At 37.2% G+C, this 22,699-nt stretch overlaps 1 protein-coding gene across 1 annotated transcript in view; it reads right to left on the minus strand.

The window, feature by feature from the left end:
• The window catches only part of LOC135223617 (protein HBS1-like), a 241,283-nt gene that overhangs the window by 152,488 nt on the left and 66,096 nt on the right, over positions 1-22,699 (minus strand). The window contains exons 5-7 of the mRNA XM_064262229.1: positions 16,114-16,306; positions 15,788-15,976; positions 8,408-8,546 (exon numbers count right to left, since the gene is read on the minus strand). Coding sequence (XP_064118299.1) covers positions 8,408-8,546; positions 15,788-15,976; positions 16,114-16,306 — 521 coding nt within the window. The remainder of the gene's footprint in view (positions 1-8,407; positions 8,547-15,787; positions 15,977-16,113; positions 16,307-22,699) is intronic.

The raw sequence follows: 22,699 nt of genomic DNA on the forward strand, positions 1-22,699 counted from the left end.
ACTGAAAATACATTTTGCACTAAGTACACACAAAGTGTGACAAAAACATGTTTTTGGACGAAATTTAAATGATCGCATGATACACAAAATCTCTTTGATGTAAATAAATTGTGCTTGTGTACTTACAGCGCAAGCTTCAGCTCTGAAATCTGTAAAAACTTAAAAACTGAAATGTGTGGTGCCACCCTCGTAGCCGCTCATAAACTACAGGTACTACGTACTCACTTAACGACATACTCATTTTATGATAACTCATAGTTACAACAGCAACATAAAGAGAACAGAAAAAAAAAATGCATAAAATGAAAATAAAAATATTGCCGAATGATGGCCGTGAGAAAGGCTATTCAGTACAGTAGTACCTCAGGTTACGAAATTAATCCATTCCGAAGCGGCCTTCGTAACCTGATTTTTTCGTATCTAGAACTATGTTTTACATGTAAATTGCCTAATTCGTTCCAAGCCCTACAAAAGCACCACAGAGAATTTTATAATAAAGCTAAATTGACCAATAAACAATGAAATACAACAATTTGCACCATTCAATACCTAACCTAACCATGACTGTACCTGTAAATAAAGTGTATTAGTGTACAGGGTACAAGAAATACTGTACGTACATGTATGTGCGTATGAAGTAAAATGTGGAACCTTACCTTTCGAGTGAGGCGATGTCCGAAAGTGGCAACAGAGGAGGAGGACAAATGGCAGAAAACATGAACACTTAACTTTATGAAACTCATTAAAAAATGGCAGAAAACATTAACACTAAACTTTACAAAACACATTAACAAATGGCAGAAAACATTAACACTTTACTTTATGAAAAACTTAAAATTACATTTCTTTTCTTTTTTTTTTTTTTGCCTTTTTCTGATTTTTAAATTTTTTTTTACTTTTTTACTTTACTTTTTTTTTTAAAAATGTAAATTTCTTCACCATTTCCAATTTTCTGTTTTATCGTATCACTTGGACCTTCCCGTTTGCTTACTACTAAAGACCTCTTTAAAAAATAACTATCCAAGGAAGATTGCCTCTGCCTACTTTTCAAAATGTTCCTGAAACAACTTGGGCAAATGGCACCAAACTCCGCAAGCATAAATAACCTGTGTAAGCCTTTTCAGGTGTCTTTTTTACAAATGTTTGCATGTTATGAAAAGCAGCTAGAGCATCCTTAATTTCTGCCTTTGTCATAGGGTCGTCCTCCTTGCCCCTGCTAGAGAGCTCTTCTTGAACGACGTTATGTTGCATGGCCTCCAACTCCTTCATGTCATCCGTTGTTAGCTCCTCTTAGTGCTCCTGGAGAAGGTCATTGATGTCATCCTCGTCAACGACCAGCCAATGGACTTGCCGAGTGCAACGATCTTGTCAAGATCTGGTTGCAAAACAGTTTCAGGATTGTCAACTGTTTCTGAATTTGCATCAGCTTCGCCCACGTTGAATCCCTCGAAGTCTTGGGCGGACACGGCACCAGGCCAAAGTTTCCTCCATGAAGAATTCAAGGTTCGCCTCGAAACCTCCTGCCAAGCTTGATCGATGAGTCGGATGCATATCACGATATCAAAATGCTCCTTCCAAAATTCACTTGCTGGTCCATGGGCTGGAGGAGAGGGGTGGTGTTAGGCAGAAGATAAAGAACCTTGATAAAAGAATAAGAATACTCCGCTAGGATATCTTCCTCGAGGCTAGGAGGGTGAGCAGGGGCATTGTCCAACACCAGCAGACATTTCAGAGAGAGGCGCCTCTCTTCCAAGAGAAACACAGATTTACCCACTCGGTGAACAAAAGTCTCGTTACCCAGGCTTTTGCATTAGCCCTCCACATCACTGGAAGCTTCTCCTTTAGCATTTTGTGGGCCTTGAAGGCTCGAGGAGTCTCGGAATGATACACAAGTAGGGGCTTCACCTTACAATCCCCACTGGCATTAGAACAAAGTGCAAGCGTAAGCCTGTCTTTCATAGGCTTATGCCCGGGTAGCTTCTTCTCTTCCTGTGTGATGTACGTCCAACGAGGCATTTTTTTTCAAAAAAGGCCAGTCTCGTCACAGTTGAAGACTTGTTGAGAACTGTAGCCTTCCTTGATTGTCATCTCGTCGAACATCTTAACAAAGGCTTGGGCTGCATTCATGTCCAAGCTGGCAGCCTCCCATCTCATCAAGCACGAGGTTCCTCTTGTTGGAAAAAATAGTCACGCCGTTGGAAGGTGTAGCTGCTTTGATGGCTTCCTTCTGCTTAAGGATGGTGCCTATCGTCAACGGATTTCCACCGTATTCCTTAGCGATCACACTCAACTGCATGCCAGCCTCATACTTCTTAATTATCTCCATTTTCATCTCCATAGAAAGCATCCTCTTCTTTCCATGAACTTCAGCAACATTCTTGGGACCCATGGCTAATAACGTAAGTAATTAAGTTCACACACATGATAAAGTAACTTACAGTACAATGAAAGCGAAATCACTATCACGAATTTACATTAATGAACGAAATCTACGTGAACGAACAAATTCCACGTGTGTACGGTAAGGCTGCCGAAACGAAATGGTCAAGAACTTCCTTCGTAGATGCTGACCAACAGGAGAGCAGGATCTTATGGCAGTAACTAGCATCAGGAACCAATAGGAGAGTGGGAGGATGGTGGCGAGTCTACTGAGTTGCCGGTGCGCGAGTTTTAAAATTGTCCTCAGCGGCCCAGGCGAATCTTGGACTTTACAGTACACCCTTTCTTAACCTGAATTATTTTCGTATGCAGAAGCAAAAAAATCTTTGTCTTTGCTTTTGTAACCTGGATTTTTCTAATGTAGGGACTTTCGAACGTAGGGACTTTCGTATGTAGGGTATGACTATACTTGAAATCTAAGGCTAAATCAATATACGTATAAGGTTTTAATAAACTTTGTATAGAAAAGCTACACGGTTGAAACTCTTAAAACCAGCACGCTTTGGTTGGGGAACGCCCAGGGTTCGGCTTGATTTAGCCGCCACTAGTGTTGCGCGGCCAACAGTGTGGCACTACGTATTGTTTACAACTTCTAGACCGCAAAAATTACGCCATATTTCCTTTGTTTTTATGAAAATAATTCTTAGTAATAAAAAGAAAATGTGTGAAGTCAAATATGTTTTTTTTATATCAACTTAAAAATATATTTTTTCAAATATTCCACTTGAGATGTCTCTACCAAGTCAAACCTTTTAATCAAAACAATGAGAGACTTGGCATGCACGAATTCCTTACTCTTAGTATTGCTGAAAGACTTAAGGTGATAATTTTGCTAGTTTCTTTTATACAACAGTGTACTTACATATTCGATGTCACCCATGAGATTAGATGATACTAGAGGTAAGAAGTGCAGGCATAAATCTTTATCTATGCTAGAAAATGTTTATCCCATTAACGAATAGTTTAGTGTTCACTTTCCTCAATAGATGGCGGTGTGCTTTATGTTTTGACAGTGACATTCAAAGGCACTGTGACTGCCAAAATTAATTCATTATTTTTTCATCTCACTACCCCCACAATCAAAATCAATGACGAAGAAACTAATAGCGATAATTATGAAATAAATTTAGGATATGAAAGTCATCAATAATAATGTGCAGATTCTAACATTTCTTTGCCCTTTTCTTCGCAAAATTACAATCATAACTCACATACTACAAAAAATATATGAACTAAAACCAACAACATCCCCTAGGTATACATATTTATGAACAAATATATAATAAGACTGTCACATGAGAGAGGCAATACTTCCTCCCTTGCAGTCATGATCACAATTACGAAGGTCATGAGCAGTCTGTGTCTTGGTTTGAGCCAGTCCAAAAGTTGCCATTAGTGAATTTATGGACTACTGAATTAATGGAACCTCTTTCCCACCTAATTCCTTTGAATTAATGGCATGTAATAATGATGCTCATATGAGTGAATCCACTGCCTATCTTAACATATCTTAAATTATCTTACTAAAACAATTTAATATCACTAGACATAAATACATCCCAAACCATCATCCCAAAACACCCAAAGTAACCTTATAATACAGTACTCTCCAACTACTGTTACCCCTAAAATGCTTGTAACTGCCTATTTTAACAGTTCGTTGCCAAATTTGACAGTTCACACAAAAATATACCTCAACCTATGATCCCAAAACACCCTAATATCATTTCAAAGTCATGTTGTAAAATCAATACCTGCCTACAACTGTTACTCTTAAAGGATCCCCTATCATTCAGACACATTTTCTTTGGCCTACGGCATCATTCTACAATGCACTGGGTGTACATTTTACGTATATTATTGACAGTATTTTCCTGTGTTGCAAGAAGATTTTGAAATTCTTTACTGTATGGGTACTTATTTTAGGATAGTACTATTGTATGCATATCTAAAATATGTGGGTGGTTTAGAACGATGGACACAACTTCCAAAGGGAATGCTATGTTGATACATCATGTTAGTATTTTCGTGATTACATACAAGTACATTTATGAAACAAAAATTACTTATATTGCAGTATCTGATTTATTGTGCTGTATTTCATTATAAGTTTAGTTGATTATCCCACATAACACAGTACACAAAAGAATAATTTAACTCAAATCCCTGTAAAAATTTTGTGAAGGCAACACTACATTCTACTCATCCCAGGCAGAAAGATTGATATTTTAAGCATTTATGTTTGTTTTGTTCAGTATAGTTTTAAAGATGAACGTGATGTTATTTTTGTTATTATTTTTTTCATTCTTTCCATGCTATAACTACATAAAAGTTTTTGCATCTCAATAAAGGCAGACTGGAAAATAAAATCAAAATTATTAGCAAATATTTCAGGATACTGTACATTGTTTGTTTGTATGGCGTTTTTACGTTGCATGGAACCAGTGGTTATTTAGCACAGTACAGTCGTACCTTGTTTGTCGAATGTTTCTTATGTCGAACTTTCCGATTTTCAAGCAAAATTTTCTATAAAATTTGGTATCATTTGTCAAACAAATGCTTGTACTTCAAACTGACTGATTTCTTAGTTTATGCTTGTATTCAATGGCCTACTGCGTTCTACAAGAAAACTGTATTGATATAAAATTTTGCTTCCAATATAAAATTTAGCATAAAAGATATATAAAATCGTACGTAACCACAGTGACTCCACACCCAGCTGACTTGAGACTGAATGAGGGAGCGTTGATATGTTGAGGAGAGAAAGATAAGAGAGTTAAAACATTCTGTATGTATGTAAAAGCAATAACAATTCACATAAAAATGGGAATTTCACAATAAATCTAATATGTAATAAAATATGAAAACAATCAAATGCAATACTGAAAAAAAAGAAAAAAATAAAGTCAATTGAGCCAGTGAGACAGTCTAGTTGAACAATATTAACAAAATAGTAAATGAAAGAACAAAGTTTTTCATAATAAAATTTAGCATAAACGATTAATAAAATCATTTGTCATTGCAGTGACGCACAGCAAACTTGAGGTAGAGGGAGGGGCGTTTATATTTTTGAGGACTAATGAATGATGATTTTAAGTTCTCATGCATCGTGATATTAAATTATCGTGCGTTGTGATATTGTTGAAGAGAGAAGAGACAGAAAATCTTTACTATATGTATGTAAAAGCAGTACCAATTCACATAAAAAATAAAATGTTATTTCACAATAAATTTAAGATGATGATAAAACATGAAAACAATCAAAAGCATTACAGAAAAAAAAAAAAAGCTTGCTCAAATCAGTGTTTGGGTACTGAGTGAGACGACAGAGAGGAGAGGAGAGGGAAGGAGGAGTCTGCTTCCTACTGACTGTCAGCTGGGCTGGGACGATAGTTTCTTTAAACGGCTACCTTGTGAAAGGTTATTTCATCTTTCCTTTTCTTACATTCTTGACTTATTACTTATTTGTTTACAAAATCCTCATGTTTATTTTCAAATCTCTCATTTGCCAACAGTAAGTTGATGTATTGTGACATAATTAATCTCTTTCGTGCACTTAAGACCCAAGTGTAAACACACTCTCTCAGAAACACACTATCAATTCCTTTGATTATCCCTGTAAATTGTGAATAAAATTGATTTTATCAACCTTTGCCTAATGCAACCATTTCGGTTTCCTCCTTCCATCCCCCAAGCAGGCCAGGCGCCATTTTCACCAACCCATTTGTAAATCGTACACAGAAGAAATAAAATTTTGGAAAATTTTACTTCATATAACATACTGTTTCATTACTTTACACTCTTAATTTAACTTTTGAACACATTAATGATAGAAAAAAAAGTGAAAGGGGGAAGTTTTGGGTTGAGAGAGAGAGAGAGAGAGAGAGAGAGAGAGAGAGAGAGAGAGAGAGAGAGAGAGAGAGAGAGGAGAGAGAGAGAGAGAGAGAGAGATTTACTGTCCTCGCCCTGTAGGAAGAATAATGCACACATCTCGGCAGCGAGAGAGGGAGACAGAGAAAGAGAAAGATTTACAATCATCACAGAGTTGGAAAAGAAACATTCATAAATCAGCAGAGAGAGAGAGAGAGAGAGAGAGAGAGAGAGAGAGAGAGAGAGAGAGAGAGAGAGAGAATCATACTTAGGCTCATTCTGGAGCCTACCTATCATTCAAGGGCAGGCCCTGGATTGATCTTCAGTTTAATAAAGGCTTAATTTGTATTACTGTAAATATTTTATAGATAGTTTGCTGTGTTTAGAGAGAGAGAGAGAGAGAGAGAGAGAGAGAGAGAGAGAGAGAGAGAGAGAGAGAGAGAGAGAGAGAGAGAGAGAGAGAGAGAGAGAGAGAATGTGAACAGCCATTCAGAACATAACTCTTTCGTAAATAGAGGAGTGTCCTATAGAAAAAGTCTGTCAACAGATTCATCTTCTGCAAAAGGGAGTTAAAGCATAACAATATGAATTATACACTTCTTAAAAACTGAAAAAGAATTGACCAAATTAGGGCTGAAAACTATATAGTCTAAAGGAAGAACTCAGAAGAAAATGGCAAATCTATGAATGATGATAGTGAGGTGAAAAATGCCAGTAAGTACCACTGGCTGGGTGGGGAAGGTACTTGAGGGTTCTTGCATGACCATGGAACCATAATGACAGCCAGAGCCATCTGCTGAACATTTAAGAGGCAACTGTCGAGAAGCAAGCGCCCATTCTATCGCCAGGCTAGCTTACTTTAGATAAATAAGTGGCAGAAGAAAAAGAGCTACCATAACAAATAGGAACAACTGTCACAATGTGACAAATATGAGGCAATATGGAGAGAACTGAGTAAGAGGGAAAGGTTAATGTCTGGTTCAGGGGATGATACAGGATGTGTAAATGATAACAGGCTCAGAAACTACTGAAGTACAGGTAATACCCCTAAAATCCCTAGATAACTTTGCCACTTCACATAAAACTCTATCACTCTCTAAAAAACAAATGATATGGGAGCTGGTCAACGCAAGCACTAAAGTAATAAATGAATTCTTAGGAGAACGCATTAAATTTGAACCATAAGACGGTTAAGAGAGGTGGTGTAGGGTACAGACCTTGGTCCCAGACATGCCATGGTTCCTGTCCATGGAAAAAACTAACAGATGCACGGCAGTTCAGAGGGCAGGCTACAGACAGATGCCAGGGGGGATAGGGATGACACCATGAGGTTCACCCTAACATATACTGTTAAATTTCTAATCAATATAAGAAGAATATTTCTGAATTATTTATCCTTTTTCTCCTGAACCACATAGAGAGCAAAAGGCAGAGCAGCAGGAGTGAGAGAGGAATTAACCTTGGCTATCAGGCAATGGAGCAGGAAAAACAACACGGGAAGAAAAATTAAAAGACTGAGTACGCTTATGGCCTGCCCTAACAAACTGTCTACATAAGCTATCAGCTTCTTGCATCTTCCAACACTTCACAAAATAATTCATTCTCTGATCAGATCACTCTTTATTTTCTTCACAATGAGAAGAAAACCACACTTGTTGTGCCTCAACAGCTAGGCTAACACACACATGGGCACTCCGTTTAATCAAACCCTTTCTTATACAGCCAAATGTTTTCATCTTGGTTTGCTGTAGCTGACATAATGCAAAACAGAAAACACACATAATACTGTACAGGAGAAAATCAGCCAAAAATAACCAAAATTATTATTAAAACTGATTCACAGTCTGCCCAAGAACATAGCATGAAGAATTCTGACAAGAACATAAACACTCCAATGCTACCTGGGGGAAAACAGGTGATTAAAGAGACAGTCCTTGCAGGTTAGCAAATCGTCATTTTTCTTTATTTGGAATGCCAATCGCACGTAATGGAGCGAAGATATAAGCTAACTTAACCAGTGGGTAAGATTTATTCCAAATAATACAGACCTCATAATTTCCTTATAAACAAAGTACAGAACTTTAAATATCAAACTTACTTTGCTGGAGTTTTTGCAATGGAAGTGTTGCTATCTTTTTCTTTATCCTTATCTTTTCCTCCTCGAACTGGTGTACTTGAACGTGATCGCTCAGCTTCCTGTTCATCAAGTGCCAGGTTGTTTTCAGCTGCTGCAACTCCTATAATTATGGCAACTGCATAAATTTACATATAATTCTTCTTCATCCTCTTTTTACATATATTAATATTTTTTATCTGTTACAGTAACATCTATTGCAACTGCCCTAATAGGTTTACAGGGTTGTGGATGATAATGAAATGCACTAAAGAGGAATTGTGGTATGCTACCCCCAATAATCTGAGCATAACATTTCAATTCATATTTCTGTAATAGATCAATATGTACGTATAAACAAATTTAGTACATTTGATGTACCTTAAATTCATGAGCATTTGTGTTTTAACTGCAAGTTGCAAGTGAAGCTTAGGCTCTACCACACAGGTTTTTTCTTGGTCCAGAATACAGCAATTTCTCATGAAACCTCAGTATCTATATTATCTATCATAAAATGTTGTTTACTTTGAGTGAATAACTGCACACTCCATAGACTAAGTTTACATCCTAGGCTATATTATGAGGTCTCATGAACTAGTCACTATAGTATGTAATCTGTTTATTGATATTTTCAGTTGTTAATAATAATAATAATAATAATGTTCTAAAGGGTCCACAATAATACAAAGTGTTAATAGTCTGTGTATAATTTCTAAGACTACAAAAAGATTTTGAACCCTTCCCTGGGTTCGAAAGCTTTTTGTAAAGTCTTAAAAATTATAAACGGACTCTTAACACTTTGTATTACTGTGGACCCTTTAGAACATTATACAGGCAGTCCCCAGGTTATAACGGGGGTTCTGTTCTTGATCTTGAGAAAACCTTCCTTTTAATGCTTTGGGTACATTAACAACTATGTAAACTGCATTCTTATTACATTCTTCATCAAAAAAACCTTCAACTATTGATTAATTTGCATTTTGTGTGCCTCATTTCTTCTGCCAGATCAGCGTTGTAGGCGCCTGGAAATAATTTCTGATGAATATAACTGAAAAGCACTTGAGAAATTGTTCGGTTGCTTTGGCTATTTCTCTCCTTTTCAACGGCGGGATTGATAGTGTGTGGGAGTTCAAGTCCCATTGAATTCTTAGCCACTGGAAGCGGGACTCCGGTGTTAGCCGAGACTTGGTTCTGTTTATCTGGAAGCCTAGATGTTCCAGAAACCGGATTACTTGACCGTTGCTTTGCGACATGCTTCAATGCTTGTGGCCCACATGAGCCAATCGTCTAGATAGGCTACTAGCATTATTCCTTGAGACCTTAGTTCTTGAACAACTGTTATAGTAATATTCAATCATTAGCCTTCATTTTGCAACAAATTGGACGTCTCTAGCACAATATTTCGATTTATGGTGAATTTATGAAAAAAACTTTTTCCTTACGTTCGCGCGGTAACTCTTCCGATAAATTTTTTCGTGCAATTGTCCTAATGTTTGCACCATTTTAAATTTGCCGTTACATAAAGTTTTATATATGGAAATGTGCGCAATTTCATGCACAATACAACTAAAATCAACCCATGGTTGTAGCTTTTATCAGTTTTGAAATATTTTCATATAAATAACGATAAGTGCAAAAATTTCAACTTTCGGTCAACTTTGACTCTACGGAAATGGTCGAAAAACGCAATTGTAAGCTAAAACTCTTATATTCTAGTAATATTCAATCATTTACTTTCATTGTGCAACGACTTGGAAGTCTCTAGCACAATATTTCGATTTATGGTGAATTTATGAATAAAAAACAAAACATTTTCCTTACGTCCGCACGGTAACTCTTCCGAAAAAATCAGAATTTTTTTGTGCGATTGTCGAAATGTTTGCACCATTTAAAATTAGCTGTTACATAAAGTTTTATATATGAAAATGTGCGCAATTTCATGTAGAATACAACTAAAAATGATTGAAGGTTGTATCTTTTCTCTTTTTTCGAAATATTTGCATATAAATCACGATAAATAGAAAAAAAACCACGTTCGGTCAAATTTGACTCTACCGAAATAGTTGAAAAACGCAATTGTAAGCTAAAACTCTTACAGACTAGTAATATTCAGTCATTTATCTTCATTTTGAAACAAATTTGAAGTCTCTAGAACAATATTGTGATTTATGGTGAAGTTTTGAAAAATATATTCAACTTCCCTCCGTGCGCCGATTCGCGGCCGCAAGTCTCCGAAATGCGTACATCGCATTATCCTAATATTTGCTCCTTTTAATATTAGCTGTTTTATAGAGTTTCATATATCAAAAAGCGCGCAAATTCATGAAGAATACAATAAAAAATAATTGAAGGTTGTAGCTTTTCCCATCTCCGAAATATGTGCATATAAAAAAATATATATACAGTGGGGCCTCGCTTAGTCACGGATCAGCAATCACGGATTCAGTTAATCACGGGTTTTTTCTTGGACCACTTCTCAGTCTATATATCGCTGGTATGAATCACAGCATCTCGTGCTTGTCCGGTGGTAGGCTAAGCCTCGTCCGGTTCCGATAACCAGCAAATGCAAGAACAGATTCACATTATGATATTAACTGACAATAAAGGTAATAAAACCATTCTCACCTTATATATTATTGGCATATCTTCATAATATATAGCCTATTTATGGAATAATTCCACGTCATTGACATCAACTTGTAGTTGAGCGGCCAGCAGAAATGTAAACATTGAGTTACACTTCACAGCACCTATGTCATTCTTAACCTTTTAGAAATGTTAATAGTAGTAGTTTAATTACAGTAGTAATAACATTAAGGAAAACATAAATTTTCAATTCGAACTTCATTATTGTTTTGGTATAACGTAATCAACTTCTCTGAACACTGCAGTCATACAAACAATAATTGTCATAGATTATCGTATGTTGTTTGCAATCGGCGACGAAGCGTAAACGTAATAAAACCATTTTTACCTTATATATTATTGTCATATATTCATAATAAAATGCAAAACTTATATATTATTGACATATCTTCATAATAAAAAGCCTCTTCAAGGAATAATTCCTTGGGGAATCCATTTTTCAAAAGACAAAAATACATTTTACATGTTTACAGTATACAATGAACAATGATTACTTTATTCTGATGTGATTACATTAATATTACAGTGTGGTACTCTAAGCAGTACAGTAACTATTTTTTATCATAAATGTATATTCATTCACGAAAAAAATACATATGACCACCGTGACGTCACCGTTCTACAAAGTACCAATGTATTTTTACGTAAGTACATATCCTCTAAACTCTGTCATAAATCACTTTACTTACTTTTTTTGTGAAGCCCAAATGCTACGTATATTCCGGATAATTAACGAAATCACGAATTTTATCACAGAGCAAGATTCGCTAATTACTGTTTTCTTCTTCTTTTGTTTCATGACTAAATGCATTTTTAGAATAAAAAAAACTCATTCACAAATTTTCAAATACTATGAATGTAAATAGCAAAAACATCTCTCTCTCTCCTCTCTCTCTCTCATCTCTCTCTCTCTCTCTCTCTCTCATCACTTACAGAAAAAAAACTATAATACTGATCTGTTATTATCGTAATAAAAGAACAAGATGGTCCCTGAAAGAATAAAAATATGTGTTGCCATATTTTTATTTTTTCTGTGATTTACGAAACTTTGCTTCAATACAACTTTTATAGTTGACTCAATGATTATCACATATTATAACAGTATACAAGAGAATATCTTATCACTATCCATGTTTCATTTCTTATCATCATAAAATATTTAAAATAAAAATTTCATTATTCTCCAGCTAAGATAGTCAACAGTACTCGTCCCAAGCTGCTCTCTCAAGCTATTCTCATCCTAAGCTGCTATCTCAAGCTATTCAAGTTACTCTCGTCACAAGCTGCTCTCTCTCTCTCTCTCTCTCTCTCTCTCTCTCTCTCTCTCTCTCTCTCTCTCTCTCTCTCTCTCTCTCAATGAAGTATGAATTACTGTATCATAATATCATAAACTATTATGTACAAAGTTAATAATAATAATAATTCCATCAATAAATTCGTTTCTTTTAGCAACTTAAATTGTTTTCCTAAATAATTCTTTCGGTTAATAAACGTCCATCAGCTGATTCGAAACATAAAACAAAAGACAAAACTAGATTTTTATTGGCTGTATTTTGCTGTGTTTATACATTAATATTATAGTTGGGTGCTGTAATCATTACAGTAAATCATGTTTTTTTTATCATAAATATGTTCATTCACGAAATAGATATACTATGTACTTTTAGTTTGGTGCAGCAGCCAAATCGTGAAAATAGAAGGAATTGTTAGGTAATTATAATTTTGTTTGCTGATCTGATGCAGGGGAAATTGAAGATAGGCAAGAATAACTTTGAAACTGTCTTGAATTTAGTTTAAGGTGATAGTTGAAGAAATATTTGGTGCTTGAACTAACAGTAGGCAGTTATAAACAGTGAAATAGTCGGTTTGGGTTGGGTTAATTATTAAAGTAGGCGGTTTAAAAAAGCAATTTTCAGGGGGGGGCGGGGGGGGGTACCAGGATAACACGGGTATTTACTTATCACGGGGGGTTCTGGGCCCTATCCCCCGTGGTTAACGAGGCCCTACTGTATAAAAATTTCGACATTCGGTCAACTTTAACTCGTCCGAAATGGTCGAAATCTGCAATTCTAATCTAAAACTCTTACAGTATCGTAATATTCAATCATTTGTCTTCATTTTGAAACAAATTGGAAGTCTCTAGAACAATATTTAGATTTACGGTGAATTTTTGAAAATAACATTTTTTTTATGTCCGCGCGTTACGAATTCGTACATCATTTTGTGATAATATTTTTCCGGTGTTGCTTTTATTGTTTTACAATGTATTATATATCAAAATGATTGCAATTTAGTGTACAATACAACGAAAAAAAAGTAACTCGTTAGCTTTGACCATTTTTTGCACAGCGTGATTTGAATACAATTACGTATGAATTTTTTTTTTTCGCTACCATATATCGCATTATTTACATATGATAATGATATTATTTTTCATTTCTGATGGTTGCATACTAAACTTCAATCAATGACAAAAAAATGAGCCAAAAATGAACTCTTAATCTTCAAAACTAAGCGCGCTGTGATTTTTTGAAAAAATTATTTTTTCCGCTTCCGCGCTCACTCCAAACCGGCCCCGGCATACATGAGAGGTTTTGATTTTTAGGGCTTCGGCGTAAGAGGGTTAACTTGGATGCAGCAATAGCTTGACGTTCCATGATGATGGTAAGATAAATTCCAGGGATAAAACACAACACAGCAAAAAAAACCCCATGCAGAGTGGGTTGTGCTATCAAAGGAATGACGTCAGAGGCGCTAGCCGTAACGGTAGCGGGTAGTGGGCCTTAGATTGGCTCCTCTGTAGATGAGGGATATTGAAGAAGGATGAGTCTAAATGGCAAAGGACCTCTGGTAGTGGTTTCACTCTCCCCAGAAACCATACTGACACCTTAAATAAAGGTGAGCGAGCCAGAATACTCTGGCATTTCCATATTAGCTTTTTTCTCTGGTATCATAGCAATATTTATACCTTAGAAATGAGTGCTAAAGGGACATTTCACGGAGCGACACAGGCTGAGCCCAGAAATAATAATAAAAATAAATATATATAACTAAAATTTCAAATGAAAATTCTTCCCTTCGTCTTTCTCTGTGAAGCTCGAGCTCGGGAAGCTGTCAAATATGTCAAGTAATGTGAGAGGGGGGAACACTGCCATATAATGGTCAACAAATTTAATGGTTTTTATGCAATTTCTCTCTCTCTCTTACTGAGATGAGATCAATTTTATGGTACATATATGTAATAAGTTTATTGTTAATATTTTCCAATAATACTATAATATGTACTGGTATAATAATAATAGTAATAATAATAATTTAACTGTAATTACAACATTCATATGTCAGTATTTTAAACATAATAATCTTTCCATTTTACTCTTTTAAATACTGTAAGGACAACTCTCTCTCTCTCTCTCTCTCTCTCTCTCTCTCTCTCTCTCTCTCCTCTCTCTCTCTCTATCTCGCTCTCCTCTCTTCTCTCTCTCCTCGATTCCTCTCTCTCTCTCTCTCTCTCTCTCCACAAGATATGTATGTCATAGTGATAACTCTCACTCTCTCTCTCTCTGCTGCAAGTGTTAGAATTACGTATGTATGTACGTATAAACCTTTAAGGGTACTAATGTTTAAGATTACTTTGAAATTATATTAATACAATATAAGATTAATACAATAATATGATAATAATTTAAGGAATATTTGATGAAGGATCTCACATAAGGTATACATTTGGTGTTTCTATTTCTTCCTTCTTTTATCTCTCTCCTTCATCTCTCTCTCTCTCTCTCTATCTCAGCAAAAGAATTGATAGACAGACAAACAGATACTTGTTCAACCCTCTCTTTCTCTCCTTGGAAAAGATATATGTATTTATGGGAGGGGAAGAAGTGTTGCTTACATAAGTTCATTTCAATCTTTTAATATCGTCTCTCTCTCTGTTATTGGTCGTTTATATATTCCTAATGGTAAAATGTTTCAGATGACTTTGAAATTATATTAATAATACCAATTCAACAGTATATTTGATGTACGATGATACTTGCAGTATACATTTGGTATTTGAACTTTCAAGATAGGCAGATGTAAGCATTTTTAGAGGGGAGTTCTAACTATTCGCGGGGACGTCTGGTACACATCCCTCGTGAATATGGGGGGAACACTGTACAGGCTTCGATAAAAAACCGGCTTGGGGGAGGAGAGCAAAGCGAAGGATGTCTTTCCAAGGCGGTTGAAGAAAGACTGGTGTGTCACAAGGATCCAGCCCTGATCAGTGACCAATATCCACCTCGCATATGCATGCACTGCCAGATGCCACAGATTCCTTGCTTTACAATCTTTGATTGTATTTAACCGGTTTCCAGCTGGCGCTAGAAGAATTATCCTATTGTTAAAAATGAAGGTTTGTTCCGCAAAGGTATATTAATGAATAATTATTATGGAAAAATGGTTAAAATTATGGAAATAACCATAGATAATTAAACAATTTAGAAGCAGGACTGCCTTTGTGAATGGGATACCATAAACATAGGGAGTGACAAACTACTAGTGGGGATATTTTACAACCTTGAAACATAATCTTTTAGGAAAAAAAAAACTCTTCTTTTGGAATGTGAATGAAGAAGACACTTGTAAACAATGGGAAAATAATAAAATAAATCAATAGACCTGCATTATTAAAACTAAAATAACTTGTATACAAATGGAGTGAGAAACAATACAAACCTTCATGATCTTGAACATCAAAACCACGGACTACACGTGACGCTTCCCCCCTCTTAGCTGGAGTGGTAATAACAACAGGTGCTGAGGGTGCTTTGAACACTGATACTTCAGAATCACTTTTAGCTGCTTGTTTTTGATTACTACCCAAAGTGAGCTGCTCAACAAAGGCAGAAGCAGAATTAGCAGATACTGAAAACAAAAAAATTATTTAAGCTGTTAAACCAAGCCTACATATGAGAAATAAGATATAGCAACACAATACACTTTCTGCAGTTTCAAACTAACTGCTTATCTCATAAAAGATAAACAGTGAACAATATGCTTACCTCTATTTCTATTACGATGTTCTCTTTGAGGAAGAGGGTCTGAAGTTGCAGAGACTGTGGCTTTATTCAACAAAGCATCAATGGAAGCCTCTGAATCATAGTTGTGTGCCAAAACTGTCTCTGTTAACTCCCTCTCACTATATTTTTCACCAAAAATATTTCGTAACTCATCAAGTACAGATGCCAATCGTACCTTTAAGTGAATGCCTTCATTAGTTCAAGGAATGGAGAAGAGACAATTTATTTTCCTGTTTTCTAAAACAAATTTATATCTTGGCATTTAGGAAGTGACATTCCAAAAATTGTTACATCTAAAAATCTTGAGACCATTTACACTTACATACTAATAGGACAACATTCACATATACAATACAATTTGAAATGACTTCAAATTTATTTTTTGGCTATACAAAACAAAAGGATTGTACCTTCCGCTGTAATATGACCTAAAAAGTTATAACTGTGATAAAAATGACATTTTTATAATAAATGAAGTTTTTATTGTAAAACTAATATTGTAATACCTACCTGAACACCTGAATGATTCCCACCCTCCTCCCCTCTCATACAGAGTTATTGAGTTATGATTGACGTGAGAGGGCAGGTGTGACCGGCCCGTGAGGGAGGGCTACTAGCGGTGGGCCGGTAACTAGGTAACGAGGGTGTTTGCCAGGAGATTGGCAACACTGATCGTTTATTTTAACCAAAGATTTGGTAAATTTTTAATAAATGATGGTTCGGGCTGGTAAGTGACCAGGGCTAGTTCAGGTGTTCAGGTAGGTATTACAATATTAGTTTTACAATAAAAACTTCATATTGCAATACACCCCCTGAACACCTGAACTAGCCCGATTAACAACATTAATTTTGGAGGTGGGGAATCAAATCTGCCCGGCCCTCCACTGTACTAGTTGTCAGTCAATATAATTGAGTACGCGAGTCAGTCTCAAGTTCATTTGTCACTCGTCCAAGCTAATCTCCCATGTGTGGCCTTCTAGGCCTGCCATATGTGGAGGGAAAAACTCCCTGCACCTCTACCCTAAGGTCAAAACTCATTGAGTGCGGAAGGGATACAAACCTGTTTCCTCTCAGCTGGCTATGTGCCTCACCTGAGTAGAGGAAAAACTGAAGACCTCCCATGTGGCTCTCGGCCTCTCGTGTATGGAGGGAATCTGGAAGACCTCCCATGTGGCTCTCTCCTCTATGTATGGAGGGAATCTGAAGACCTCCATGTGGCTCTCGGCCTCTCATGTATGGAGGGGAAATCTGAAGACCTCCATGTGGCTCTCGGCCCTCTCATGTATGGAGGTTAATCTGAAGACCTCCCATGTGGCCTTAGGCCTCTCATGTACGGAGGAGACAACCATGTCCATCGGTGCGTCTGCGACGGTGTCGTCGATCGTAGTGATGTCCTCTTGTAGTGTTGTACCTGCCTGTCTGTACTCTGCCTGGTTGGCACTTGAAAGAATACCCTCAGATAGACCTAGACATGTTCTTTCCTATCTGTCCTAATACTTAAAATCCTCTTGTGATATATCATATCATGAATACCTTATACATATTCCTAATAGTCGCTCCCTACTCTAATACTAACTCAGACAGCAAGATTGTTGGGTTTAAAAATAGAATTTAGGCCAAAGGCCGAGTATTGGGACCTATGAGGTCAGTCAGCGCTGAAGGGAAATGAGAAAGTTTGAAAAGGTGTGAAAGGAAGAAAAACCTCTGTTGCACAAATGAGTCCAGTGTTAGGAGAGCGTGGAAAATAGGATGAGAGAATATGGAGAGAATATGAAATCAGAAAAAGAGAGAGATAGAGAGAGAGAGAGAGAGAGAGAGAGAAAACACACAATGTCTAGGATAAAGAGAGAATATAAAATCAGGGAAAAGAGAGAGATAAAATCAGGGAAAAAAGAGAGAGAGAGAGAGAGGAGAGAGAGAGAGAGAGAGAGAGAGGAGACGAGGAGAGAGAGAGAGAACTTAAGGGTCTCAATATCTCCACCTCCGCAAATTGCAGCAAGTTAAAAGGGTATTATCTTAACGATAATACTCGTATAACTCCGTACAGCTATGAACAACCGAACGAGAACTTGTTGCTAATGCGATCGACTCCTATAACAAAATCACTTTATTGTATTGATCAGCGTGTGACAGTAATCGAATCCGATAGCAACATCCGTTATTGTATTCATCCGCGTGGGACGGTAATTACTGTATTCATGTTATAAATGCAGCTGAAGCTAATAAGGCAAAATTACGTTCATCAGCAACCTGGACAGAAGTCCCGAGCTTTTGTATGAATTCCAACGCAGCCGTGGTAAAAGAAACTAATAGCATGAAAGAGCTCATTACTGTTGTTTTCACACAGACAAAGGATTAATAACGTATATAAAGTGTAAGGTTCGTAATACCTATGAAAACGAGTGAAAAACGAACGGAATCCTAAATTTAACGCTAACCCGAGGGAAAAACTAGCTTCCAATGAGACGTATCAGTCAAATTTTGGTCTTAAATTACATCGTAAGACGAACAGTATGACTTCGTTACATAAGTTAAGTATCCAGATATTCATTAATATGCTAACTAAGGACAAAAACATTAGCCGAGACCAAGTGATATGGTTGAATCTGAAGCCAAGGAAAAAAAAAAAAAATAGACTAGCCGGCATCCTTGTCTGTCTAAAACCACACCTCCTTACAATAGTGCTGTTTGACGACAAGCTAGTGTAATTGTAATTTAATTGAAAAGTAATAAAATAATATTTAAAGGTAATTAAATTAACTTTATTAGACCTAATATTATTTTCAGTTGTCATTGTAATTTGATAATACGACTGGTAATAATTTGTAACTGTAATTGACATAAGCTCAATGTAAATAATACTGACGGCAATAGTCTGTTCAAACGTATGAAGACGTCATACATACAAATTCCTTATATCTGACATCTGATTATATGCCCCAAGATAGATACCTCATTGACTATATTAAATGTCAACATAGTTGAAGACACGTCTCCTTTAAGACGTTTGTACAAACTTGGCATAAGTGAGTGTGTTGTTACGTTAGTCATTTTAGTCAATCAGGAGAGAATGAGATGGATACGGCGACGCAAACCCGTATTCGTCATCCGCTGATTCCAGCGTGAATGACTGCCGAGTTTAGTGTTTATACTACGCCAATATGATGATACACATAATACAATTATAATGCTTTAGTCGGACAGAATCCGATCTTCATTCTGTTCGATTACATTCATATTAATTATCCTCAGATCGGATTCTCGTTCGTTTTCAATTACACCTGTATTGAATTATCCAAAGTCAAGAATGCCTTAAGCCTACAGCGTTAGCCAATATAAAAATAGCTACCGATATGTTGTACAGCGAATACTTTAGGTTAGGCTAGGCTACTGAATATGCATACGATATATCATCGTGAACACTAGGCTAACCGTAGTTAATTTTATTCGATTTCTCTTCATACTGAATATCGTAAGTCAATATGCATTGAACGGAGAATTAGTTGATATTAACAAATATCGTATCGTATACGTATAGGAAAAGTAACCTTAAAGACACAAAGGAGCATATCTGAAAGACCAACCCTGACCTAAAAGCTTCTGATGCAAGGAACTCGAAGCAGGAAAAAGCCTAAAGATGCTCTAAGGACACTGTGCCTCTAAAAACTACTACTTTTAATAGAAAACCGACCCGAAGAAGCCTGCACTTCTCTTCCTAAACTAAACACTATGTAGCCTATTATCCCTACTCGTCTATATCTGACCTAAGTTTTTATCATCCTGAGAACTTACACATCGAGGGAAGGGGAATCTGCTGCCAACACTGCCTGCTCCGCGCCAGGGGGGACGGCGGATCCTGCCCTCTGGGCTTGCGGATCCCCATAACCCCCAGCACCGGTTAGGGCTGATTCTGGAACAGGCAGGGGAGCTGGAAAAGAACGATTAGTAATTTCAGTATCCCTATTGCTCGATCTATACTCACATAATCTTGACATAAAATCGGTAACAGAGATGTCATCGAGGGAAGGGGAATCTGCTGCCAACACTGCCTGCTCCGCGCCAGGGGGGACGGCGGATCCTGCCCTCTGGGCTTGCGGATCCCCATAACCCCCAGCACCGGTTAGGGCTGATTCTGGAACAGGCAGGGGAGCTGGAAAAGAACGATTAGTAATTTCAGTATCCCTATTGCTCGATCTATCCTCACATAATCTGACATAAAATCGGTAACAGAGATGTCATACTCGATGTCAGCGTACTCTCAAGTCTCTTAAAGAACACTGTCTCTAAGTCTTTATCTTGATCTACGTTAGTCTCTTCCTGCCTACAGTTACTTCTTAATACGAGACCTTTCCTATGTTTGAGATACCCTAACATCTGGTCCAAAGACCACTCCTGACATTCCAAAATATCTGGTCTTTACAATTAATTGAATTGAAAAGGCCTACAATTTACGCATAAGGAATGACTATCGTGTCATAGGGTACTCATCCTTTTCTTGCATTGTTGGCAAAGACGATACGTTGTTGAACTTCCGCTCGTCGTTTTCGGTGATGTCGTGGCCGAGGATGCAGTAGTCGTTGTCGTAGCCTGTGTTGTTTCTTCCTTTGCAGAATCAATGTCTAATGACAAGGTATTAAGAGCAATTCAACCGTAATCTAAAGGGATGCGTAATTCGTCACCAAAATCAATCAAATCAAAGGTGCAAATGAAGGCCGGGCAAGACCAAAAAGGAGTTCGCTGTGGATACATCTGTACTCCACCGCGAACGATAAGTGATTGACGTGAGAGGGCAGGTGTGACCGGCCCGTGAGGGAGGGCTACTAGCGGTGGGCTGGTAACTAGGTAACGAGGGTGTTTGCCAGGAGATTGGCAACACTGATCGTTTATTTTAACCAAAGATTTGGTAAATTTTTAATAAATGATGGTTCGGGCTGGTAAGTGACCAGGGCTAGTTCAGGTGTTCAGGGGGTGTATTGCAATAATAGTTTTAATTATACTTACCCAGTAATTACTATACGTATAGCTAACAGTTTCACTTGCCCGGCAGTTAAAATTCCGAAATTCGTGGGTTGAGCTAATTTTCTGTTTTGCTTTAGCTGGGTAACAATGACCCCACCAACTTTTGGGGAAAGAGAGGAACCACTTGGCAGAGAGTTGAGTTTTTCACTTGGCACAGAGCTGGGTTTGGTTTATGCCCTCAAAGAGAAAAAACCATGCTAGGGGACGGTAGGTGGGCTTCGAGTATATATTTACTGGGTAAGTATAATTAAAACTATTTTATCATAAGTGTCATTTTTAATTATGGGACTTTACCCAGTAATTATATATCTGATTCCCACATTGAGGGATGGTGGGATGCATGGATATTTCCAATCCAACATATTAACACTGTAACTAGAAAGAGGATAGAAAAATTTGCCAACATTATATAAAAATGTTTGTTGATTCCTTACCTGTAAAGGCGTGGTGGTATAGTCAGTAAGCGCCTACTACTTTAGTGGGACCTTTGTGGCAAAGGATATTTCCAATGGCCAACAAAGGATAAATTGCCCCTGCTTGGGGGTCAGTATCAACAATTCACCATAGAAAACTTGTTACCTATATCCAAAACATGTCTAAATAAAAAACCACCACCATCATAACAAAGGACAGGAGGGTACTCGGGTACTACATACCTCTAGGCTTCCCAAAAGACATAAACACCTTATATCAAGGAGAAATGACAAATTTTTAGTTAATTTGTATTTTTCATAGCTAACAAACCTGAGGTCTTAACAATAGGATAACCTTCTACCACCAGCTGGAAACCGGTTAAAACAATCAGATTGTAAAACAAGGAATCTGTGACATCTGGCAACTCGTGTATATGAGGTGGAAGCTGGTCACCAACCAGGCTTGGTACCTCATGGCACATCAGTCTTTCTCCAACCCGGGATATGAGGGGGGCGGCTAGCTATGAAAAATACAAATTGATTATAAATTTGTCATTTGTTCATATGCAGATCAAACCTTCAGTCTTAATGATAGGATGGACTTATATCTAGTGGGTACATGAACTGGCTGGGGGTTAAGTCCACCTGACCACCGTTCCTGGAAGATCAAGTCCTAAAGAAGAGTGTCAGAGACCAAGAGAAAATAGATAAGAGAATATCTAGAAACTCAGCCTGCTGGGTCTAAAATAATGAGATATGACCAGATTCACTGCATTCCTGGAAGGAAAAGAAAACTTTGTCTGTTCAAGTAACAAATCGTGTAAGCCACAGAGGTATGTCACCACTCCTCACTTCCTTTGCTAAAGAGAAGAGTATGTGCTACCGAGAAGCAGATTTGTCTATTGTATAGGAAAAAAACAAATAACTACAACCAGTATGGCTACCACACTCACCTGTGCCAGACCAGTTCCAGCATATGATGTGGCTATTCTTCCACCTGCCTGTATCATTTTAGGTAAGATACAAACTGGCCTGCCAGGGGCACTGGATGGGCTACACAAATTGTTGGGCAGCCACCACCAGACCCAAGGAAAAAGTGTCCAAGGACCTGTGGGCAATGTCTTTTATGTAAAAGG

This window comes from Macrobrachium nipponense, chromosome 10, assembly GCF_015104395.2.
Source record: "Macrobrachium nipponense isolate FS-2020 chromosome 10, ASM1510439v2, whole genome shotgun sequence".
NCBI lineage: Eukaryota > Metazoa > Arthropoda > Malacostraca > Decapoda > Palaemonidae > Macrobrachium > Macrobrachium nipponense.